Source organism: Hemiscyllium ocellatum, chromosome 6, assembly GCF_020745735.1.
Source record: "Hemiscyllium ocellatum isolate sHemOce1 chromosome 6, sHemOce1.pat.X.cur, whole genome shotgun sequence".
In the NCBI taxonomy this organism is placed as follows: Eukaryota; Metazoa; Chordata; class Chondrichthyes; order Orectolobiformes; family Hemiscylliidae; genus Hemiscyllium; species Hemiscyllium ocellatum.
This window is the reverse complement of record NC_083406.1, coordinates 46,157,506-46,184,392: the sequence shown is the minus strand read 5'-3', so window position 1 is coordinate 46,184,392 and position 26,887 is coordinate 46,157,506. Positions and strand designations below refer to the sequence as shown.

Sequence of the window (26,887 nt, the reverse complement as noted above, 5' to 3'; positions counted from 1 at the left end):
TTGGGACAGAAAAAAAGCTTGTAATAGCAAGGAAGACCTTAAAATAGTCAATTTTGAAGTCAGATCAAAGTCCACAAGATGGATGAAAATGGAAGTCTCGAAAACATATTTGGGACAGTTGAAAAAATTTGAATAAAGAAATGAAAAAATGCAATCTGTACCCAGATCAATGCAGTGCAATACATAGCAGGAATTGTAGCTCCAGTCAAGACATTACCACAAATATTTCAGAGTGATGAGGTCCCCCAGTGAGGTCACAACTGGGTACTCTGGAAACAACAGTGAATCTATGAAGATGGGATGTGGAGATCAGTGGGACACTGCAACAACCCAGCTGAGAACTGATTTAACTTATCCAAACAATTAACAACAGTAATTCCTTCAGGTAAGGGTGAAGTTGTTGATTGATCGAGTTACTCAGTTCTCAATGGAATTCTAAGCATTTTTTGTGGATAATCAGAATACAAATGTCAAGCAATACTCTTTTAACCTACTCCAGTAAGGCAATTTCCAGCATTCTATCTTCATTCCTAGATAAGCAATTATTCTTTTTAGACAAATTGTGCACAGATCTGAAGATTACCAAACAAAATATTAACAAGAAAAAACTGACTGTACATTTCATAGCAAACCCTAACCTAAAGAGACCTCCATAAGTCAAGTAACTTCAAAGGCTTCATTGTTCTATTCAAATATTGGTCAATAAGAATTACCACTGTGCTTCAATCGTACTCTTCGCTAGTTGTGTGATTCATTCTGTCTGAACTACTTAAACAATGTCCATGGTTTGCCTCTATGCGTTTACAGAAGGTTGGGAGCAGAAATATTGATTCCAGGGTCAGGAACTTGACCGGAATATTTCTGGGCATTGACTGTTCATCACATCAGTTGTAAGAATGCCACATAAACTATAAAGTGTCAGACACTATTTGGCCTAGAGGCAACCTCAGTACTCAGTTAGGGGCATTGAGCATGTGGAGGAAGCACATTTGAGAAGGACATTGATTTGAACTGCTTCCACTGATTGAATATATTCTGGTCTTATGGATTCCACTAATCATGAGATTTGGCATTTGAATGTGTGTGGTGAACTTTGGAACTGCTCATTTAATCACACTGCCTCTGCTTCCTGTGTCTAAGAATAACTCCCTCTCACTTTCAGTCAGTTCTATAAACTATTCATCAACATTCTAACATGCAGAATACTGATTACAGGTTTATCGTACAGTGTACAGTCCCTCTTTTCCTCTCTTCTCAGAGTCTCCATTGCCTGTGACTACTGATGTCAGAATTACACCTTCATGTCCATTAATGTATTATTAACATATTCATTCTCATCAGATTGCATATTTGGCAACTATGACTGGGACTACTACTGTCTTTGTAAATGGAAAAGCAGGGAGAGGAGAGGGCATGGTGGTTTAAACATTGCTCAGTCACATGTCTGACCTCTCCCTTCAGCCACTAATTGAGTCTGTGGTAAATATCTACTCTTCATCTACTATTCATCTTCAACTAGATGAAAAGGTCCAGTGAACCAGGCTAAGCAGGTATGGCTAGAAGTGGCCATGGATGTGATATTCCTCTCAAGGGGCAAAAGATTCTTTCCTCACAAATACAAAGTCTCTCAATATTGACAGTGGCAACTCTGCCGAATTGCAGGAAGTAACAGAGTTTCATCCCTTTTCTGCAACTTTTTCCACATTGCAGTTGTGAATAGCTTCCTACTGTATTCCTGACAGCTGTGCTCAAAGATATCTTAAACTTTCTGTTTACCTTGTGGATATTTTCACACATCTGCAGGTGGTGGGACTTGAGCCCAGGCCTTCCATATAGACAGCCCGGTGGCTCAGTAGTTAGCACTGCTCCCTCACAGTGCTAGGAACTCAGTTTTGACTCCAACCTTGAGTGACTGTCTGTGTATAGTTTGCACATTCTCTTCATGTTTACGTGGGTTTTTTTCCAGATGCTCTGGTTTCTTCCCACAATCCAAAGATGTGCAAGCTCGGTGAATTTGCTTTGCAAAATTGTCCTGCAGTGTGCAGGCTTGGTGGGTTAGCTATGGTAAATGCAGAACAACAGGGATAGGCTGGAATTCTCTTCAGAAGGGAAGTGCAGACTTAATGGCCTAAATGGCCTCTATTCACCCTGTAGACATTCTATGATTCTGACTCAGAGGTAGGCACACTACTAGAGCTCTTTTGTTTATCTCATGCTGGTCATTTATAAATTGCTAATGGTTGGTTCAAATACTCTTAACAAGCTCTATAAGCAATTAATCAGAGACATGCAGGTTTCTGGCTTTCCCTTCTTCACACATGCTCTGCAAATCTAAACATGTCATTAAATGTGGGGAACCGAGGACAGCTTTTCAGCGTGTGATATTCCAATTTTGCACCTGAAATTGCTCTCACAGGTGATTGGAAATTCAGTTAGGGATTGTCTGAGTCCAGCCAGGGAATTTCATTTTCAATTGCTCCAGGCAAGTGGTTGGGTATAGATGCGTCTTCACAACAGTGCACTTGGAAAGGTATTTTGGAGGAGAGGGCATGGTGGTTTAAACATCACTCAGTCACATGTCTGACCTCCAGAATGTACAAATTTCAAAGCAAGATGACAAGTAGGAACTATCTATTAAACCTCCTTCAAAAACTTTATCATTGGGCTTGTTGAAGACCAGAAACTTTCAAATTGCTGATCAAGGAAAGTAACTTGTCTGGTGCATTGAAGTGTAAACTAATGTGAGAAGCCATTAAGTGATGATTTTGCTCAAGTAACATTGTTGAAAAGTTAATAGTTATTCATGGAGAGCATGTCTAAGATCTTTTCAATGGCCATTTATGCTGTGAAGCTACTGACTTTCTGACCAATAATGACTGCCATTTGTCCTTGAACATCACACCCCAACATCGTATTCCTATCTTCTGACAGTTATAGAGTCACAGAGCCATAGAGTTATGGAGTCATGCAGCACAGAGACAAACCCTTTGGTCCAACTCATCTGCACTGACCAGACATTCAAATCTGGCCTAGAATCATTTGTCAGCATTTAGTCCATACCCCTCGAAACCCATTCCTAATCATACACCCATCCAGATGCCTTTTAAATGTGATTGCACCCACCTCCACCACTTCCTCTGACAGCTTGTTCCTCACATGCAACACCCTCTGCATTGAAAACATTGCCTTTTCAAATCTTTCCCATCTCACCTTAAACCTATGCCCTCCAGTTTTGGACTCACCCTCCTTGGCAAGACATTAGTTATTCACCTTATTCATGCTTGTGATTTCATAAAAGGAGGCAGAGTGGTGGTGTGTGTACGGAATGAGCTGCCAGAGGAAGTGGTGGCTGGTACAATTACAACATTTAAAAGGCATCTGGATGGATACATGAATAAGAAGGGTTTGGAGAAATATGGGCCAAGTGCTAGCAAATGGTGATGTATTTATCCAGGATATCTGGATGGCATGGCCAAGTTGGACCGAAGAGTCTGTTTCTGTACTGAATATCTCTATGACTCTATAATTGCTCAGCTTCTCATTATCCAAGGAAAAAAGTGCCAGCCCATTCAGCCTTTCCCAACAACTCAAACCCTCCAGTCCTAGCAAGATCCTTGTAAATCTTTTCTGCACCCTCTCAAGTTTAAGAACATCATTTCTGTAGAAGGGAGTTACCATCCAACCTGCCCTCACTGGGATTACTAATTCGATGCCAAGCTCTCCAGGGGCTCAGTTAGACAATTGGTATTTAAAAATTGCATCATGTTAACAGTGTGGATTAAGTCATGGGGTCTGGACCCCAAAATGTTTCAGGTTTCTGGCATCGGCAGAATATCAACTCCAGATGAATGTTCTAATGTAACAGCTCAGAAAACTTTCACTTTGAATTCTACTGAGTGATTGTAGAAGATGTTTTCACAAATATTTTTGTACCATTCGATTCTGCATAACATTCAGCTGCATATAATACACACTATTCCAACGCAATTCAGAGCACAGGACACAATAATTTACAGAAGACTGCAGGATTAGAGGGGAATAGAATAACATAGTGGATAGCTGTAATTTATGAATTGCCCTTTTTTATTTACAAGATAGTTCTGCCAAAAATAGTAAATTGAATAACTAAATAATTGAACAGAAATAAATTTAAGGGCAAGGGTAGAATATTCTTTCTGGGTATAGTAATTCTTCCATTATATTTGGGCTATTATTTTTTTTCATCTGTTCACCATTGCAGTTCAATGTACATATCAAATGTGTTAACTTCTTTATTCCTCATTGGTTAACATTGTTTTCTCTTTTGTTATTGGTTAACTTCTACTTCCATGCAATCATCTTCTCATAAAATTAATTTTCACCTCTGTTGCATTCATTCAAATTCTTTGAAGACTAATGGTATCACACAAGAATCTGCACTGGTCCATAATCCATCACTGTACTTGTGAGTGACTTAGATAACATATTAAGAAGCCATATATCCAAGTTTGCCAATGACACAAAAAATGGTGGTATCAGATACTGTGTACTTGAGAATAAAAAAGCTAAGGAAATACTGATAGATTGAGTACGTTGACAAAAATCTATAGCAGACAGATTTCAACACAGCTAAGCAGGAAATCATGTGTTTCCTTCTATGGTCAACTCTCTTTCAACCTCAGCACTAACTCCTTTCCTACATAAATATTACAAAAACAAAGTTGGTGGACAATAGGTCAAAAATGATAATAAGAGAAAAGGGGATGAAAAGAAATAGAAATAAGAGAAAAACAAACAATGGTCCCATTAATTTATCTGGAAGGTCTGGGTAATTTACACAATTTGCACAACCTCTTCATATTTTTCTGTATAGCTAGGCAGCACTTAAAATGCATAACTTGCATGCATTCAGTGTTGGGAGGGAAACTTACAAGGAAAAGATGGTCACAAAATACAGTACAAGGTAAAGAAATGTTTGCATGTACAGAACACTGATTGATTAATGAACTTTGGACTTGTATTGTCATGCGGCAACTGTGGGTCTGTTGAGAGCAGAGACAGGCATTGATAGGAAGGAAAGTAAGAAAATTAACTGCTTTAGCAATCAACTTTTTCCTTTGGTGATAAAGGGGTTTCATGCTTTTGCCATTTCCTACTACTACTGTATCAGGCAAATAGTGAATCCAAAGTGCAGTGATCAACCACAACTGGACTTCTTCCTAAAGATTTTGTCACATGTCTCACTGCTCTAGGTCATCAAAAAGTGTATTTTCCCATCTCTAAAATTTTTGTAACTAATAACCTAAGCCCTTAATTTTTTTTTTAGGAAGTTATTTTTTAAATGCTCCCACGATTTTTCCACAGGTCCATTTAACGTGCATCTTCAACTCCTCCAATCTTCAGGGCAATACTGAAGGCTCCAAATTTCTGTCAAAAAATCAATTCATGTCTTTGAAATGGATACATTAGCCCTGTACCAGAAACAGACCCAGGCAGAAATGCTCACTGATCATTCATCAATACATGATAACCGGAGGAAGCTGTCTTTGAATTTAAATTACATTCTTTGTGAATTTAATATGTTCTGTGGTCACAAGGTATTTTTCACTCAATAAAGGTACCATCTTCATAAGGTTTCTGCAATTTTGTTTCACACTTGCATATAAATATGGGGTTCAATCTCACAAGTATCACTAGTCTTGCCTCTATCCCCTCTTCCCAACAAAAAAGCCGGTGGGAGGAGCACCAGCCTATTGGTTGCCCTGCAAAATTTAAAACAACAGGTCCGTTGTTTTAAAGTGTGACTTCTGCCCATATCCTGACAGGAAAGTTGCAACTTAAATGGCTGCTAGTCATCGTTGCAGAGTCACTGGGAATGCTGGTCACAGCTGGGACTACAGAGGGTCACATCACTCTGCTGCATCTAGATAAACCCAGGCTCGGGGATCTCACAAAGGTGGACGAGGGAAGGTGGGTATGAGATTGGGTAGGCCTAAAGTTGACCAGTTTATCCAATGTCTCACCCCTGCTGGTTCCAAAAGGAAAATAAAATGTAAAACCTGGAAATCTCTGGTACTACCATTTTATGATACACAAGACCAGATGAACAAGCACTATTCATTTCCAATTTTCACAAGTTTATCCTCCCCGGCCCCAGTAAAATTCTAGATTGCTTGGAATGTGCAAATAGGTGCATAGAAGGAAGGTTTTTATATGCCTTCCCCCTTCATACCTAATAACAGCAAAGCAAAAAATTCAGCCAATAGTATACTGTGGCGGTTGTAAAAATGCATAAGCACAATACATAGTACTTGCATTTTGATGAAAATATTGCAAAACGTTTTATTTTCTAAAAGAAAGGTTTAAGGTTGAAGAGTGCTTTTAGTTCGGGAAATTAACATTCCTGAACAAGAATATCTCCAACTTATCTATACACCTTCATTCAGGCACTCTTAGAATTCTACTGTGTCAGACAGAGGTGGTGATCTGTTGAATGCAAATTCATTCTACAACAGTATAACATACTACAAGTCACTTTCAACTCATGTCATGCAACCTTGTACAAAATCAATCCATCTGTGATTAGGGGCATTGGCCCAACATATTCCTCAACTGACGTGACAGACAAATTGCAGTCTCTCTATATAAATAGAATGCTGATTACACACACAGATAAAATTGATGTTGAGCCTTTTGTAATGTAACTTCTAAATAAACAATTTACATTTGATTTCAACTAGGTTTTCAAATACTTGAGCGTTCTAAATTCTGAAAAGTTGCATCTTTGATTCATAGTTTGCCTTACCCAGGGGTAAGCACATAACTTTTATTGATCTTTCACCATCAAGTCTTGAATTAGATTATATTTTGCTAAATACCCTTTTAAACAACCATCTCTGTGTGAAATTTAGCTTTGGTATTCAGTGTAGTACATTATAGGACCAGTTTGCTCAACACAGACTAATAGAAATAACTTCTCCAACATTTTTCTAGAAGAAATAGTCCATAAATAAACTTCAAACATTTTCAATTGCTCATACAAACAAGTATTGAGCATTAATTTAAGAGTAACATTTTCAGATATCCACAAGCATACATTAAGTCATTTATAAACTGTTAATTGCTCAGATGGGAACCAAAATAATTTTGATGACCGTTTGTTAATTCCGATTTTCTATATTTTCATAATCATGCTATATTATAAAAGAACAAAAAAAAACCTCTTGATACAGTTTTCTTGGTTTCCTTTTATGGAGAGACAAATTCAATATTACTGCTTTCTTTCCATTAAAGTACTTGCGGGTTTATAAACATCATTGGTATCATGAATAAATTATAAACGTTTTCCAGGAAACATGCATTTCAAAGGTATCAATTTGGAAAAATAACATTAACAAAACTCACATTCAGACGTTTTGAAAGATTTTTTCACTTCTCCATTTCCTGATCCAATGCAGCCATCCTCGTCATCACAGTCCCCACTGATCTGGATGTCATCATGATCTACTTGTCCACTGCCTTTTTCTGCTGAATGCCATTGCTCATACTTGGGGATCACCTTTCCCTGCAGCAGCTGCAAACAGCAATTTGCAGTTATGTGAATACTACTCCTCCTCACTATCATTTTAGTTTAAAACACATGAGAATTATGAAAATGTAACAAAAAAACCCAAAAACATTGGGAATCGTCAAACTGAACTGAATGTGCACAATGCTGAAAATAATTTAGAAAATGGCAGGAATATGACATCGTCAATCACCACATGGGAAAATTAAGACCATTAAATGTTTTGTTTATACCTTTATCATTTAATGATATGTTGTTGCTAATTTCAAGTATTCTTTGTTATACCTTCATCAGTTAATGATAAGTTGTTGCTTATTTTAAGTATTTTTTGCATTTATTTAGTAAAACTTAATCCATTTTCTATCCATACCAGACACAAACTTCAAGATCTAAGAACAAATCATTGTAAGCTACTGGTGAAGTCATAAAACAGTCTATGATTGATTATAATTGTAAAATATGGTGCTGTGTCATGAAATGCAGAAATATTATCAAACTAAAACTAACACATTCTATGACTTCAGCTTTTTTTAAAACAATTTTAAATGAAGACTTAATATATCATTGTCTTACACTTACTTTACACTGCAGCTTTGATTTTAATTTCTACGGACATGTGAAAAATGTGTGAACATTTTTAATCATTTGTGTCGAGTAGGCTAATAATTTTTGCTGCCAAAAATGTATCAGTCTAAAAACAGAAGCATTTAGTACAATGAGACCAAACTGACAATCCAGGAACTTTATTAACCTGATCTTGTATCAGTTAGTCACATCATTCTTGTCTATGTACACTTCAATAAATTGTATGACTCTGGTGTGTAGACTCTTTTAAGAGCCCTCGACCTTGGGACACTTTCACTTCACTTTAAAAAATGCATGTCTTCTTACTACCTCGCTGAAGACCTTAAATTACATCAGAAGATGTATCTTTTTTGCATTATGGTTAAACTTGTGTTGCTCCACTCAAAATGTTCAGAAATATGACTCTAGCTTTAATTCCAAGCAAGATTTAGGAATTCGAAACTATTTTCAAGTTACAGTGCAGAAATTCATCAAGATTCCTGAGATAGCATCTTCTAGAACAACACGATAACCATCTCAAAGGGCGTGGCAAGGTGGCTCAGTGGTTAGCACCAGGGAGCTGAGTTTGATTCCAGCTTCAGTCTACTGTCTGGAGTTTGCACACTGTCTGCGTGGGTTTTCTCTGGGTGCTCTGGTTTCCGCCTACAATCCAAAGATATGCAGGTTAGGTGAATTGGCTACACTAAATTGCCCAGAGTGTTCAGGGATGTGTAGGTTAGGTATATTACCCAGGGGTAAATATAGGATAATGGGATAGGTGAATGGATCTGGGTGGGTTACTCTTCAGAGGGTTGGTGTGGACTTGTTGGGCCAAAGAGCCAAAGTTTCCACACTGTAGGGGCTCTATGACATGGAAAGCAGATAGATAGGAACGCTATCACTTGCAAGTTCCTCTCCAACTTCTTACCATCCATTCTTAGAAAGATATCACCATCCCATCACTGTCACTTGGTCTAAATCCTGTAACTCCTTCCCCAGTGACATTGTTGTGTAACGTGCTGATAGTAAGTGGACTGGAGTGGTTCATGAAGTAAGCTCACAACCGCTTTCTCAAGGGCACTTAAGGTTAGGCAATAAATGTTGACCCAACCAGTAATGTCCACATGTCATGAATGAATATAAAGTGCAGTTGCTGCTGGGTCAACTGAGAGTCTTGAATTTCAGAAAGTGATCTTGCACTTCTTCATAGGAAGCTTTGTCGAATGCTGCAGGATGAAAGAGCTTCACAATGTTCTAGTGAAACCTCAAGGGTCCCTGAAACTTATACAGAAATCTCAAAATAGACCAAGGTAAAGAACAATCATCTCTTTCGAGCCAGTAGGAGGGAGGTTTCAAAACATGTCCACCAGCAGCCATGAGGATAATTCCTGAAATACAGAGCTCAAGAGCATCACGACTATGTTTTAGATACAGTGCAGGAAGAATTTCAAGGACCTCAGCAGTAATGAGGAAAAGTACAGATCTTCATTTCTCCATCCATTACCATGATTGGCAATAGGTATTGTCTCCCACCTCAACAAACTTAATCCCCTCTATTGGACCATTCAACACCCAACACAAGACTCATTACATATTTATTACAAACACACATTCATCCAGCAAATTGGTTTAACATTAAAGTTCCCATGAATAACCCTTGAATGTTAATGGGCTCTAGCTTCAGTTTATTCTGATCATAGTTCTTTAGCAATCTCTTTCCTTCATGGCAGAGTGGCTCAGTGATTAACACTGTTGCCTCACAGCACCAAGGATCCGTGTTCGATTTCACCCTCAGGTAACTGTCTGTGTAGAGTTTGCACATTCTCTGCATGGGTTTCCTCTAGCTGCTCCGCTTTTCTCTCATTGTGCAAAGATGTGCAATTTGGGTTGACTGGTCATGCTAAATAGCCCATAACGTCCAGGGAGGTATAGCTCAGGTAGATTAGACATTGGAAATGGAGAGTTACAGGGATAGCTTCGGGGGATGAGTCCAGTTGGGATGCTCTTCAGAGGGTCAGTGTGAACACAATGGGCTGAAAGGCCTGTTTTCACACTGTAGGGATTCTGTGATTCACCCGCTGTGTTCATTAATTTCCCTGCAGGGTACAGGCACGTTTTGCTTTGAGGTGGCCATTTGAATGAAATTAAATTTTATTCAGTTAAAAATCATTTGCAAAACACAGGTTTAATCTGCCAGCAGTTTGATGGTGTAGCATACTCTACACTTTCGTGTATCCAGCTTCCATCCAGACTCCCTCCTCATTTGTCACCAAATATACCTGATACATTAACCTCACTCTCACCTCATAAAGCTACTATTTGTCAACAGATGTAGACATGGCTATCTGTGAATCTGGACCTTTAAAACTCAGAGTGTGGCAACTAACTACTGTGAAAGGAGGATGCAATTTTACCTTCCTGACAGATCTGAACTAAAGGGACATGTCAGAACAGAAATATGGCTCTCCATTTCTTGTGCAGTCTGAATTACAATTTCCTTTCAGAAACGCAGAGCTCTATCCTTTCATTAACAATCATGAAATTGCCACTGCTGGGGAAATCCAGCCCAGGTTTTCTCCCCTGATCAGAATTTCTGGTCCATAGAAAATAGTTAATAACAAGCACCCGAACAGCGACTCACCAAAGCAACATATCTCCAAGCAGATCCAAAACCATTGGCAACTGCTCTCAGCATTCAGCCAATACACCATTGTTGATTACCAACATTTCACCAAGAAGTGACCCTGTGTGGAAACCTCTAATATATCACAATGAATACCAGATTATCACCATCCAATAACCTGATGACTCTTCAAGAAATATACCTAAAATGGTGAGACACGACCTCCTTCACTACAAGTTCTGTTTAATGTTCCTACCTTGGTCTAATTTGTAAGATATTGATTCTCTTATGATTCGTGAGCATTTTATCTACTTCTGATGTCAAGTTAATAGGGCCCTGGTTACATGGTTCTGCCTTGGAAAGTTATTATTGCAGTCTAAAGGCATAATCTACAAATCCTGGCTCACATAACACCTGTCCCATCACCTATTGACCCTCATTGGAAATCCCTTTCATCAGTAGTTTGGTATATTTTGAGATTCCTTTTTTTTCTAAATCAACATGCTCAACCATTTCAATTTTACTGTTAAAAGCAACATTTAACTCTGCCTGTCATGGATCATTTTCAGAGTAAGGACTGCTGAAAAAAATATTCATCCAGCCCCTTCACCTTTCTGATCAGTTCCTGAATATTTTAAGGGACTCAGTAGAACGTTTGGTTACACACTAACTCACATGATGATGAGAAAGATTGTACCTTTATTTTCACCGTTGTTCACCAACTTCATTTCATTGAATCTTTTATCAGGTATAATAGCAGTCATGGGTAATTTTTACAGTTTTTGATATTGATCATCATTTCTCTGTCCACTTTATAGTTTGAACTTTTTTTAAAAAAACATTTATTTCATGAACTTAGACAGCACGAAAACAGATAATTAAGTCCAAAGAGATTCAGCTGCCTATTTCTTATTTGTTTGGCGAATCACCAGACACCAGAAATTGGATGTTTAAGACTCTTGTGGTCATAAAGGTTGACTTTGTAGCTTCCAGATTTTCAGCTATCTTGGTTTTTGAAATAGTAGTCTTGCAGGACATGATGCTAGTAATGGTGAATACATTTTGGTGAGGGTGTTAATATGAATGCAGAGAGTATCTGCTCTGTATACAGATATGAAGAGGAGGCTGATCACGATGACGATCAGTGTGTAATATCGATTTTACAACAAGCTGTCACTTGAAAATCAAAACTCTATCTGTTAATGAGACCTCTCCAGCTACAGAAGGAACCTCCCCTGACTCCCTCCCCACTGATTCCATCACTCCTCCGACCTCCCTAGCTATAATCACTACAACCAGTGTTAATGAATAGGCTTACAGAATAGCTCCTGTTGATTTTTATCTCACCTGTGACTGTGATTGTACAAATGTTTGGTATTTTCCAAAATTGATTAAAATTGCTTAAGTCTGCAGAGAGTGTTGTGGGATAAGATGCAAGACTTTTTCTTAATTTTAAGATTTCTACACTAAATGTTTGCTTCAGAAGTACACAAGTATTTATACAAAGTCCTCATTTAACATTGTCCCATTTAACCATTTTTGCTTAAACCAAGTTATTGAGGAGTAATCCTGCTAAGCATTGTGAGAAGTAATCCCGCTGAGCATTGTGAGATTCATTTTGTTTGGCCTAATTTGTGCCATTTCAGTGCAGCATCTCCTGCTCTCAGACGTGAGGCCACTCCTCTTGCCCAGCTTTGCAACATGTGACTTCTCCCTGTGCTTGACCTTCCAGCATTCTGCCTCTTAGTAAGTTCAATCATGATGGACACCATGCCAATCAGGAGTAAGGCCAAAGCCCAGCAACTAACCAAGAAGAGCAGCATCATTATGTCTCAGTGGACCCTGGATGTAGTAGTTGCCAGCAAGAAAGGAGATGCAACTGGGCAGTTACTACAATATGACCAAGAACAAATAATGGCTCAAACAGGCAGACTTGAGCCTGATAAGTAGGGGATGCCTAAGACTCCACTCAGAATGCCAAGGACAGAAAGAGGCCACAATCGAAGTGTCAGGGAGGGGAAGTCACCAGGAGGATCTGCGAGCAGGAAGCAATGTTTACTTGAACTTAGCAACACAAAGTATTTCAACTTACACGGAATAATGCTTTTTTTTTCTGATAAGGAACTTATCACCAGTTGTACATTGATTCTTATGGGAACCTAAATTTCACTTAATATTATGATTTTCATGAATGCAACCATAATATTAAGTGGGAAGAAACAACATCGAGTATTTCCCTGTGGGCAGAGTGGAAGGCCAGATACAATATTAAAGTAAAGTAATGTCATAGACTTACCAGACCAGAGGGCTGCTGTTTTATTAGCGAGAGATCCTGAATGTCACCAGCCCTCAGACGAGGGGAGAGACTGAGGAGGATTGTCCTTCACGTTAACCTCAACTAGTACAGGAATTTAAACCCAGCGTGTTGCCATCACTCTGCATTGCAAACCAGCTATCCAGCCAACCAAGGTAGCTAGCATTTTATAACTCCACAGATTGTTTGTGTCACTAGAACAGGATTTCCCACGAAGAGATGTTGTGGAGCTGGGTAGGATAATAGTGAGTCAAAAAGAATGTATGGTCCCTTTTAAGACTGAAAGTGTTTGTCTGATCTTAACGTACTGCAAACACTGCCAGTATACAGAGCAATGGGGAGACGGGCTGTTCCAAACAAACATGTAAAAATTGGCTGTCAAATGGATACCTGAGTTTTGGTTGCTGTTTTGACAACAATTCAAATCTGACCAATTTATTTAAACCAAACACTCAGCCCTTGAAAGCCAATCAAATTTAAAATCTGATGATATTGACAGCCTGAAATCAAACTGACTGTAAGAATTTCAGATATAGTCAGGGGGTAAAAATGTGTGTTTTTGAAAATCGTGGCGGGGGTGGGGAGGAGGGAGAGCAATTGTCACTGAAAGAGAGCCAACAGTCATGAACAGGTCTGAAAGAAATCTCAGAAAGGACTCTCCATTAGAGGTACAAAGAAATTTTACACAAAGATACTCACAGTAAAAAAAAAATCAGGAAGAAAAGCAGAATCAGCAGGATAGAAGGAAACATCAGATTCAGAAGGATGGAAGGAATACAGCAAAAAAGATTGCATGGACTTTGAGAGATTAAGTTAACTTAATGTTTAGTAATTGTGTCATTGGAGCAGCATCTTAACTCGGTTGGGGTCAGATAGTCATTAGTTAAGATAAAGGAGGCTCGGGTTTGTTAGTAGTTTTAGTTTGGTGTTCACTGTTGGGAGTTACGAAAACAAATTGTTTTTTTTCTTTAAACAGTGTAAATCAGGGGTTTCGTTCACTCACTTTTTAATAGATTATGAAGCAAGGCAAGCTTCCTGAGTGTTTTGGATTAAATTAGCACAGGGGTTTGTAACGGAATGAAGGCTATTGTCCAGGATTTGAACAGCCTGATTGCTTATGTACAAATATGTTACAGCATAGCCGTTTAGATTAGAAAGATGTTGAAGCCTTTTTTAAATTTCATTTGAAAAATTAACTGTGCAGATGGAACGGCCAGAAAATTTGTGGGTAACATTAGTTCAGACGAAGCTGGTAAGGTGTTTGCAGTGCTGTCAGATGAGGGGTCATAGACTCATAGAGTCATAGAGATGTACAGCATGGAAACAGACCCTGTGGTCTAACTCGTCCATGCCGACCAGATATCCCAACCTAATCTGCTACCACTTGCCAGCACCCGGCCCACATCCCTCCAAACCCTTCCTATTCATATACCCATCCAAATGCCTCTGAAGTGTTACAATTGTACCATCCTCCACCACTTCCTCTGGCAGCTCGTTCCATACACATACCACACTCTGCGTGAAACAGTTGCCCCTTAGGTCTCTTTTTTATATCTTTTCCCTCTCACCCTAAACCTATGCCCTCTAGTTCTAGACTTCCCAAACCCAGGGAAAAGACTATGCCTATTTACCCTATCCATGCCTCTCATAATTTTATAAACTTCTATAAGGTCACCCCTCAGCCTCCGATGCTCCAGGCAAACCAGCCCCAGCCTGTTCAGCCTCTCCTTATAGCTCAAATCCTCCAACCCTGGCACCATCTTTGGAAATCTTTTCTGAACCCTTTCAAGTTTCACAACATCTTTCCAATAGAAAAGAGACCAGAAGTGCACGCAATATTCCAATAGTGGCCTAACCAATCTCCTGTACAGCAGCAACATGATCTCCTAACTCCTGTACTCAAGACTCTCACCAATAAAGGAAAGCATACCAAATGCCTTCTTCACTAACCTATCTACCTGCAACTCCACTTTCAAGGAGCTATGAATCTGCACTCCAAGGTCTCTTTGTTCAGCAACACTCCCTAGGATCTTACCATTAAGTGTATAAGTCCTGCTAAGATTTGCTTTCCCAAAATGCAGCACCTCACATTTATCTGAATTAAACTCCATCTGCCACTTCTCAGCTCATTGATCCATCTGGTCCAGATTCTGTTGTAATCTGAGGTAACCCTCTTCGCTGTCCACTACACCTCCAACTTTGGTGTCATCTGCAAACTTACTAACTGTACCTCTTATGCTGGCATCCAAATCATTTATGTAAATGACAAAAAGTAGAGGGCCCAGCACTGATCCTTGTGGCATTCCACTGGTCACAGGCCTCCAGTCTGAAAAATAACCCTCCACCACCACTTTCTGTCTTCTACCTTTGAGCCAGTTCAGTAACCAAATGGCTAATTCTCCCTGTATTCCGTGAGATCTAACCTTGCCAATCGATCTCCCATGGGGAACATTGCCGAACGCCTTACTGAAGTCCATATAGATCACATTTACCACTCTTCCCTCATCAATCCACTTTGTTACTTCATCAAAAATCTCAATCAAGTTTGTGAGACATGATTCCCCACGCACAAAGCCATGTTGACTATCCCTAACCAGTCTTAGCCTTTCAAAAAACATGTACATCCTGTCCCTCAGGATTCCCTTCAACAACTTGCCCACCACCTACATCAGGCTCACTGGTCAATAGTTCCCTGGCTTGTACTTACCACCCTTCTTAAACAGTGGCACCACGTTAGCCAACCTCCAGTCTTCTGGCACCTCACCTGTGACTATATATGATACAAATATCTCAGCAAGAGGCCCAGCAATCACTTCTCTAGCTTCCCACAGAGTTCTAGGGTACACCTGATCAGGTCCTGGGGAGTTGTCCACTTTTATGCATTTCCAGACATCCAACACTTCCTACTCTGAATTATGGACATTTTGCAAGATGTCATCATCTATTTCCCTACAGTCTATATCTTCCATATCCTTTTCCACAGTAAATACTGATGCAAAATACTCATTTAGTATCTCCCCCATTTTCTGCAGCTCCACATAAAGGCTGCCTTGCTGATCTTTGAGGGGACCTATTCTCTCCCTAGTTACCTATTTGTCCTTAATGTCTTTGTAATTCCCTTTGGATTCTCTTTAATTCTATTTGCCAAAGCTATCTCATATCCCCTTTTTGCCCTCCAGATTTCCCTCTTAAGTATACTCCTATTGCCTTTATACTCTTCTAAGGATTCACTCGATCTATCCTGTCTATACTTTACACATGTTTCTTCTTTTTCTTAACCAAACCTTAAATTTCTTTAGACATCCAGCGTTCCCTATTCCTACCAGCCTTTCCTTTCGCCCTAACAGGAAAATACTTTCTCTGGATTCTTGTTATCTCATTTCTGAAGGCTTCCCATTTTCCAGCCATTCCTTTACCTGTGAACAACTGCCTTCAATCAGCTTTCGAAAGTTCTAGTCCAATACCGTCAAAATTGGCTTTTCTCCAATTTAGAACTTCAACTTTTAGATCTGGTCTATCCTTTTCCGTCATTATTTTAAATCTAATAGAATTATGGTCGCTGGCCCCAAAGTGCTCCCCCACTGACACCTCAGTCACCTGCCCTGCCTTATTTCCCAAGAGTAAGTCAAGTTTTGCACTTTCTCTAGTAGGTACATCCATATACTGAATCAGAAAATTGTCTTGTACACACTTAACAAATTCCTCTGCATCTAAACCGGCGGCATGGTGGCACAGTGGTTAGCACTGCTGCCTCACAGCGCCTGTAGACCCGGGTTCAATTCCCGACTCGGGCAACTGACTGTGTGGAGTTTGCACGTTCTCCCCGTGTCTGCGTGGGTTTCCTCCGGGTGCTCCGGTTTCCTCCCACAGTCCGAAGATGTGCGGGTCAGGTGAATTGGCCAAGCTAAATTGCCCGTAGTGTTAGGTAAGGGGTAAATGTAGGGGTATGGGTGGGTTGCGCTTCGGCGGGTCGGTGTGGACTTGTTGGGCCAAAGGGCCTGTTTCCACACTGTAAGTCTAATCTAATCTAATCTAAACCCTTAACACTGTGGCAGTTCCAATCTATGTTTGGAAAATTAAAATCCCCTACCATAACCACCCTATTTTTCTAACAGATAGCTGAATTGTTTCTCAATTTCCCTCTGACTATTCGAGGGTCTATAATACAATCCCAATAAGGTAGAGATTATGCAGATGTCAACAGGCTATTTTGAGAGTTTAAGAATTAGTACCAGCAGGGGATAACAGTGATTTAGAAACATAACAAAGTAAGTAGGTCAGACTTAAGTTGAATTTGAAAGAATTAAACATCGCAAATTTTGATAGCTGGGTGCAGGTCTTAAAAATACACAAGACATATTGTAGTTTCATAGTAATAGAAGCAGGAGTAGGCCATTTGGCCCGTTGAAACTGCTACACCATTCATTAAAGTTATGGCTGATCTATCCATCATCTCAGCTCCTCCTACCTGCATTATCCCCATAACCATAATTCCCAGACTGTGCAAAAACTCATCCAACTTTATCTTTAATATACTTAATGAAGTTGCCTCTACTGCTTCATTGGGCAGAGAATTCCATGGATTCACCACTCTGGGAAAAGTAGTTCCTCCTCATCTCTGTCTTAAATCTACTTTGCCATTCCCCTAGTCCTAGTCTCACCTGCCAGTGGAAATAATTTGCCTGCCTCTACATTATCTTTCCCTTTCATAATTTTATATGTTTCTATATGATTCTCCAACCCCCCCACATTCTTCTAAATTCTAGCTAGCACAGTCTCAGATGGTTCAACCTCTCCTCATATGGTAATCCCCTCATCTCCGGAATCAAGCTGGTGAACTTCTTCTGCACTGCCTGCAAAGCCAGTAGATCCTTCCTCAAGACTGACACAAAGTAATTATTCAAGGCCTCAGCCATGACCCAATATTAATTCCCCTTTCTCATCATTCAAGGGATCTACGGCCACTTTTGCCACACTTTTCTGTTTTATATATTTATAAAAACTTTTCCTTCCAGTTTATATATTCTGTGTTAGTTTGCATTCATAATCTATCTTTCTTTTCTTTATTGCTTATTTCGTAATTCACTGTAGCTTTTGAAACTTTTGCCAATCTTCCTGTTTCCCATTAGTCTTGGCAACTTTACAAAGCTACATTTTTAATTGGATGCCTTCCTTTATTTCCTTGATTATACCAGGCTGGCCCTTCCTACCCTTGCTATCCTTGTTCTTCACTTTCCATGAGCACTGTGCAAAGTCTTTTTGAAAGTTCTCCACTGTTCCTCAACTGTTCAACCATATAACTTGTGTTCCCAGTCTAATTTAGTCAACTCCTTTCTCATCCCAGTATAGTCTCCCTTGTTTAAGCATAACACCCTAGACTTAGATGATACTATTTCACCCTCCATTTGTGTTTGTGATCACTCTTTCCGAAAGGATCCTTAACTAGGAGATCATTAATTTTATCTGCCTCGTTACACAGGACCAGGTCGAAGATTGCACGCTCCCTTGTAGGTTTGGTAACGTGCTGTTCAAGAAAGCGATGAGGCTCTAAGAGAGATTATTCTTCTGGAGAAGTTTAAAGATTCACTTCCAGAGATGAAAAGAATTTATGTGGATGAACAGAAAGTTCCAGAAGTGGGAAGAGTCACAGAAGTGGAAAATGAATATGCATTGGTGCATAAGGCTACATTTAGCTTCCAAAAGGAACTTCATTCCGTAAGGGATTGAAATTGGGAGAAGGGGAGATCCTTTACTACAACAGAAAAACTAAATCATCCTGGAAATAGCTTACCACCGGTGAAAAAAAAAGCTCAAGGTATCGAACAGGAGGTGAAAGGCCTCAACTGTTTCCACTGTGGTAAGGTGGGACATGTAAAGTCCCAGTGCCGGTTGTTGATGAATGGCACTGGGGATAAAGATGTGGCAAAAGAGGCTAAGCCAGTGGGATTTGTGGAAGTAGTAAAGGAAACCCCAAGAGAAGTCGAGAAGCTGCAGGAGAGAGCACAGCCGAGGCTGGGGTTGTGTATTGAGTCAGTGTCCGATCTCTATGAAGACTTCATCTCTGTGGATAAAATTTACTCAGGAAGAACAATGGGAGAAGAACAAGAAATCACAATGTTAAGTGATATGGGGTCTGGTCAGTATCTAATACTAAGAGATGAAAGTATTTGCACTCCTTCTGGACAGTTACCTGAGAAGGTGATAATTTGTGAATTGGGTAAACAGAAATTTAATGTTCTTCTATGTGCGATCAGGTTGGAGAGCCAAACAAGACTGGGGAAATGATAGTGGGAGTTGGATTGGCAGTGTGTCACTTGTAGGAATACAGTTTATTCTTGGAAATGATCTAGCAGAATCTAAGGTGGGAGAGATGTCTGTTGTAGTGGAGAAGCCAAAGGAAAACCAGGAGTTCAAAGAAAAATAAAGAAATTTTCCAGACTGTTTAATAACGAGATCCCACTATCATAAGTTACAACAAGAAAGAAAAACTAAAGAGAAAGATAAAGGAGTTGAGGTTTAGTTAGATGACACCTGTTTGATGAAATGGTACAGGACAAACCTGAACAGATAAAGAGTCAGACAGAGGTGTTTAGTCCTGAAAGGTTAATGGACTTACACCAGAAAGATGAGATGATAGAAGAACAATATCATGATGTATACTCAGTAAAGGAATCAGAATGTATTCCTGAGGGTTCCTATTTTAAGGATGGAATCTTAAGGCAAAAAGGGACTCCATGGCAGGTTAGTGCAGAGGACCAATGGGCGGAAGTGCACCAGATTGTGTTGCAGGTAGCATACAGACATGAAGTATTGTGGATAGCACATAAATTATTTGTAGGAGATCACCTAGGTACGAAAAAGAGTCAGGCTAAGATACAAATGCGAGGTCTTGCACTTTGGCAAAAAGAATAAAAGCATAGACTACTTTCTAAATGGTGAGAAAATTAGTAAAGCCAAAGTACAAAGGGATCTGGGAGTGCTAGTCGAGGATTCTCAAAAGGTAAATATGCAGGTTGAGTCCGTGATTAAGAAAGCGAATGCAATGTTGTCACTTATCTCAAGAGGGTTGGAATATAAAAGCAGAGATGTGCTACTGAGACTTTATAAAGCTCTGGTTAGGCCCCATTTGGAGTACTGTGTCCAGTTTTGGTCCCCACACCTCAGGAAGGACATACTGGCACTGGAACGTGTCCAGCGGAGATTCACACGGATGATCCCTGGAATGGCAGGTCTAACATATGAGGAACGGCTGAGGATCCTGGGATTGTATTCATTAGAGTTTAGAAGATTAAGGGGAGACTTAATAGAGACGTACAAGATAATACATGGCTTGGAAAGTGTGGATGCTAGGAAATTGTTTCCATTAGGTGAGGAGACTAGGACCCGTGGACACAGCCTTAGAATTAGAGGGGGTCAATTCAGAACAGAAATGCGGAGACATTTCTTCAGCCAGAGGGTGGTGGGCCTGTGGAATTCATTGCCACGGAGTGCAGTGGAGGCCGGGACGCTAAATGTCTTCAAGGCAGAGATTGATAGATTCTTGTTGTCTCGAGGAATTAAGGGCTACTGGGAGAACACTGGTAAGTGGAGTTGAAATGCCCATCAGCCATGATTGAATGGCGGAGTGGACTTGATGGGCCGAATGGCCTTACTTACACTCCTATGTCTTATGGTCTTATAAAAGCACTTCTATTGGCCTGGACTCCATAAGAACATGGTTGAATTTTGTCAAACATGTCATACATACCAGGTAATTAGAAAGCCACCGACAGTAATAAAACCAGTGCCTTTACAGAGGGAACTGGACAAAAAAGTTGTTTGTTACTGCCCCATAGGGTGAGGAATCAAATCCAGATTACAAGGATTTTTATATGCCTCAAAATAAATTAAATAAAGAAAAAGTCCTTGAAGAATGGGATAGAATAGTGAGCTATCTGTCTCAGGAGCAAAGAAGTGAGTTGAAATGTTTGTTGCAGCAGTATGAGGACATGTGTAGGAATAGAATGGGGAAGACTAACACTATTGTGCACGAAGTGGAAGTAGGGAATGTTGTTCCGATAAGACAACACCCTGACAAACTTAATCCCCTTAAAGCTGCACAGATACAACAGGAATGGATGCAGTGCTCAGAGAAGGCATCATTGTGCTAAGTCGGGACAAGCACAGTTCACCGATTGTGTCAGTTCCCAAATCTGATGGGATTCAAAGATTTTGGGTGAACTATCAGAAGGTCAAGGTCATAATTAATCAGACTCATACCCAATACCAAGGTTGGAGGACTGCATAGAGAAAGTTTGATTGACAGAGTGTCAGTTCCAGGAGTACAGTTCGCTCTTGGAAATGATTTCGCAGGATCCAAAATGGGAATGATGCCCCTTGTGGTGGTGAATCCAAAGGAAAACCAGGGAACTGAGGATTTAAAAGAAATAAGTTGGACTTATCTGTAGTTATTGGCAGGTATCTTTATCAGAGAAAACAAAAGATGTTTCTGTGTTTGTCACCCCACATGTGCTATATAAATTCAAAGGGATGTCCTTTGGAATGAAGAATGCATCAACCACATTCCGCAGACTCGTGAACAGAGTTGTGGCACAAGTTACTAATTGTGCCGCCTATATCAATGACTTGGCGACTTTTAGTCATTCATGGAAAGATCACATGGTGCACGAAGCAGAGATCATTGAAAGATTATGAAAGGTGAAACTGGTTTTAAATTTAGCAAAACTGAATTTGCGAAGACAGACGTGACATTCTTGAGACATAACTTCAGACACGGAAGGATGACCCCAAGGAAAATGAAGATCAAGGCTATCGAGGAATTTCCATAACCATCCTCGAAGAAAGAGGCGCTTCAAATTTTGGGATTGAGTGGATTCTACCAGAAGTTTGTACCAAACTTCAGTAGCATAGTGACACAGCTAACGGATTTGCTAAAGATGAACATGAAATTTCAGTGGACAGAGCAATGCCAGGAGGCATTTGAAAATCTAAAAGCCATACTGACCACCACACTAGTTTTAGCCACACCAAACTTCATAAAACCATTTAAAGTCATTATCGATGCCAGCAACATAGGGGTTGGAACTGTACTAATGCAGGAAGCTGAGGATAGAATTGAACAGCTAATTAGTTACTTTTCTATGAAACTCAATATTCATCAGAGAAAATATTCCATCACTTAAAAGGAGTTGTTGAATTTAGTACGAGCCTTACTGCATTTTAAGGTTTATACACAAACAATATTTTAGAGACAGTTGTATACACCGACCACAAACCTTTCTTTTCTTTTTGGAAAGTTTTAAGTGAAAATATTCAAGAATATTTTGATAGCATCTGATGTTATAGGCTTTTAGTTTACAAACTGTACATGTGGTGGGTCAGAAACATGTTATTGCAGATGTTATTGTGGACTTAAAAGGAAATGAATATTTAAGATAGAACCTGTACAGTCCATATGGATATATATATATATATATGGATGCAGAATCAGTATGAAATGTTTAACTTCAGATTACTGACAAATGCATTTTGTAATAATGGGATTCAGATTTAGAGAAAAAAAAGAAAAAAATGAAGCCATCTTTTCATTCTGATGGTTTTTTTTTCTGAAGGGGTGAGGTGTTAGGAAGCTGGGTAGAATAATAGTGAGGTGAAAAAAGCATCTGTACTTTAAGCACTTTAAGACAAAATGCTTTTCTGAGCTGAAGGGACTGCAAATGCTGCCATTACACAGAGTAGTTAGGAGACAGGCTCTTCCAAAACAGACACATGTAATAATTGGCTGTTAAATAGCTATCTGAGTTTTGATTGCTGTTTAACAACAATTCAAATCTGACCAATTGACTTTAATCAAACACATAGTACCTTGAAGCCAATCGAACTTAAAATCTGATGATGTTGACAGCCTGAAACCAATCTGATTATAAGAATTTCAGGTGTAATCTGTGGTATAAAAATGAGTGTTCCTGAAAATTGCAGGAAGAGTAACTGCTGCTGAAAGAAATCTCAGAAAGCAACCTCTATTAAAGATACCAATGAATTTTATAGAAAGGTACACAGTTTAAAAAAAAAATCAAAAGGCAGCAAAATTGGAAGCCCAGAAGGAAGACAGCATAAGAGACTAAGTTAATTTAATGTTTTAAAAATTGTTATTAGAACAGCTTTTTTAATAGTTAGTTAGGTTCAGATAGTTATTAGTTCAAGAAAAGGGGGTTCAGGTTTGTTAACACTTCTTATTTTAACTTTAACAGTGAATATTAAACACTTAGCTTTGTTTGTTTAAACAATATAAATCAGGAGGTTTTGTTTCACTCACTCATGTTCATAAGTGACTGTGAGGTCAGCTTCCCTGGGTGTTTCAGTTTTAATTGGTAGAAGGCTTTGACCTCTGCTCTAACAGGTCAGGGAGATTTTGCTTCCAGTTGGATGCTAAAGGCTAGGCAAATGGGCTGAAGCTGTCCAAACCCAAAGGCTGAGAAGCATCTGTGTGGTCAGAGGGCAAGTTGATGAGACTACAAGATCTAAGTAAGAGATTGGTGATTAGAAGCCATGCTGGTACTTATGGTGGAATTAGAAGTTGTCCCATTGTGGGATGGGAGCTGATATTGTGCTGAGGAAGTGTTTTTTTTAATGCTGAATCCAGCAATTAAAATAAAAGGACCATCCCTCTTGGATCAAGTAGCTTTCCCATACCTTTCTTGAGCTGTTCTTGTTTGCCAAGGCTCAGGAAATTTGGTCAAAGTTAAATTTGAATTGGTGGATGAAAATAATACATGCAAGTCCATAATTCAAATGTTACTGATGACAAATTTTTACTAATTCTTGTGATCTATTCTTAAAGTTTGCCATTTCTTGCATCAGCTTGTCATCAAATAATTGGATCAGTTGATCTGCTTAAATTGTCATTTCAATAAAGTTAGTCTGTTTAAAAACAAAAAAGTTGGACATTGTTAGCATATCTAGTCTCACTGATCGCTGTTTATCACTAATTCCAAGGTATTCTGTTTTAAATTCATGCACATTGGTTGCTCCAGATGATCCTTAGTTGGTTTTTGTTTGGGGCTGGGTGGTGAAGGGAGACAAATTTTAAGACTGACAACATAGTCTTAACTTTGACAGTATTCCATGGTTTTGGAATACTTAGCTGTTGTCCTCATGATCAGTGGTTTAATTTAGCCATTGCTGCTTCCTTGCAAAGGTAATTTGCTACTAGCTGCTTAGTCACATGGAGAGCAAACTCTAAGAATAGGTATTAATTTGAACCAACACTCTAAAGCAAAAGGTAAACATCCCTTATTGGGGCACTGATGGTTCATAGAAACTTACAAAAGGTGATCTGGAACTTAAATCAAACATTAAAATTTGGAATCATATATCCCAGGATCTGCAGTGCCCCCTTGTCTCTAAAGGATTCTGTTGGAACTGAATGTTGCATAATCTCTTTATTACTTGACTGTAAATGGGGATGGCAAACCGTTAAAAGTAAACATAACATATAATGACCCTGTCCAGAGCTGGAGATTGGTTAATGACTACTTTCGCCAGAGGAGGCGCTCCAAAAACTGAGTAAAAATGCTGAAACATTGCTTATAATAGCCTACAGTATCAGTCAAAGCCACAGGGGTGCTTCTATATATATCTCTTATTCACTGCTAATGCAGATTTTATGCAATGGCAAGTAGAAACAGACTGAGTAATCACTTATCTGAATATCTCCTTTCAGAACTCCAGTCTGACTCTGATCTTTCCAACTTATACTCTTTTCACTACACTTTTTTTTTGTCCTATGTTTCCTGGATGAAGTTGAACAAAACCTTAACAGCACCTCCAATTTGATTCAGCACGTTATACCTTTTCAGACTTGACACTGTCTGCAACTATTCATGGTTGTGTTTCAGACTACATCAATGTCCATCACTTCTGTTCCTCATTAACACAAATTGTGTGTGGTTGACAGACTAAGACAAGTGGGTTAGTACAAACTTAATTTTTTATAATTTATAAGAATATCTGAAGAAACCCAGCTTCAGAAATAAGAGTCAGTCTCTGAGTACAAAGTTAAGTGTCAGGAAAAAGTGTGAATGATTGTCTTTCAGATTGGAGGAAGGACAGTATTCAGTACTGTTAGGAGACATTTTGTAATCCATAGTATTGTCATATGCCCGGAGTCTTCACTCCACTTCTCCCCATGACCCATCCATTCAGTGTATAGCACTTAATGACCTCCACTCATCCCCCATGACCACCTCATATTAAACTATGGTCAGATATGTTTTGGTGCTACTTTCCACTGGGATACCTCAAATGTCACCACCTTTTTTGTCAACTAAAGACTTCTTCCTAGCTCTACCATAATGCAGTTGACAGGGCCTTGCCCAACCTATCTTCCACACTTCTGCCCTCACCACTTCCCTTCTTTCCCATCCATTACTTTGCACCCCACTGCTTGCCATGCTCAAAGGATTATCCTCTAATTTCCATCACGTGCAGCAGGATGCCACTACCAAACACATCATCCCCTCCCTCCCCGGTAGCATTCTGCACAGACTATTCATCTTTGATACAGTACTGTTCCACCACTTGTAATTCCTTTCTTCACACTTCCATGGCACCTTTCATCAGCCACAGAAGGTGTAATGCTTTCTCACTTACCACTGCCCTCCTCGCTGTCCAAGGTATCAAACACAGTAATTTACTGCTTTAAACTGTCTACTGCATTTGCTGCTCACAATGCAGTCGCCTTTACATTAGGGAGATAAAATGCAGGTTAAGCAATTGCTTTGCTGAACATTTCTGTTCTGTCCTTTGGAATAACCCTGACCTTCAAGTTAACTGCAATTTCAATAAGCCAACTTGCTCTCCTGCTAACAATGCTGCAATGTTCCAATGAAGCATAAATGAAGCTTAATGAACAAGATATCACTATGCTTAGCTTATAGCCTTGAAGTCTCAATACAGAATTGCACAACTTCAGAACCTGATTGCATTATGTCTGTTCTCCAATTTTATTACATTCTCTCTACCCCTTACTCACCCAACAGCCTTGTCTTGTTTACTTTGTTGTTAGTAAACTTAGTAGAAAGGATCCATTTTCTTCAGACCTATTTTACATTTTTTTAACCTTCTCCACCTTTAACAATCCTTTTGTCTTTTGCACTGGGCCTCAAATCCCTTGACCATCTGGCCCCTTCCTCCTCCTTTGTCTTTTTTAAAGAAAAAGCATTTTCCAATCACTTTCAGTACTGAAGGATGATTGTGCTGCATTCAAAATTAACTTTGTTTCTCTCTCCACAGAAGATAGCAGAATCGTTGAGTTTCTTTAGCATCCTCTGTTTGATCCAGATGTCCAGCGTATGCGGTATTTTAATTTTATCTTAAACAACTATGTTGGAGAGTTCTAAACTTTTGTGCACATTGTTAGATATTCACCCAAATTTATCCCTGACTCCAACCGCTCCTCCAGACAGCAGGATCCCTGACCTCCAATACCAAAGTATCCTGGGACTAAAAGTGTACCTCCCCTTTCCAAAGGGCCCTGGCTATCTAAGGGAAATACTCAAATAGACCTGCTTCCATCTGGCCTATTTCTGTACTCCCTGATTCGATGGACTCTAAACTCTTTTTAGGTGGAGGCATCCAATCATTTGTGACCAGCCACATCGGCAAAACATGTTTACATGAACTACAAGCTGTCTCTACTTCCACTCCTGAAAATTCAGAGTGGGAGAATTTGGGATTTCTGATGGATTTTGGTATCCACCACAATGAAAGACACATTTTCAAAACTTTCAGATGACACATTGTGAAAGTACAATGACTGTTAGAGGTTGATGGTAATCAA

The 26,887-nt window shown here is 39.4% G+C and overlaps 1 protein-coding gene across 1 annotated transcript in view; it reads right to left on the bottom strand.

The window, feature by feature from the left end:
- Positions 1 to 26,887, bottom strand: part of gpc5a (glypican 5a) — a 1,004,507-nt gene that overhangs the window by 343,702 nt on the left and 633,918 nt on the right. The window contains exon 7 of the mRNA XM_060825935.1: positions 7,384 to 7,552. Coding sequence (XP_060681918.1) covers positions 7,384 to 7,552 — 169 coding nt within the window. The remainder of the gene's footprint in view (positions 1 to 7,383; positions 7,553 to 26,887) is intronic.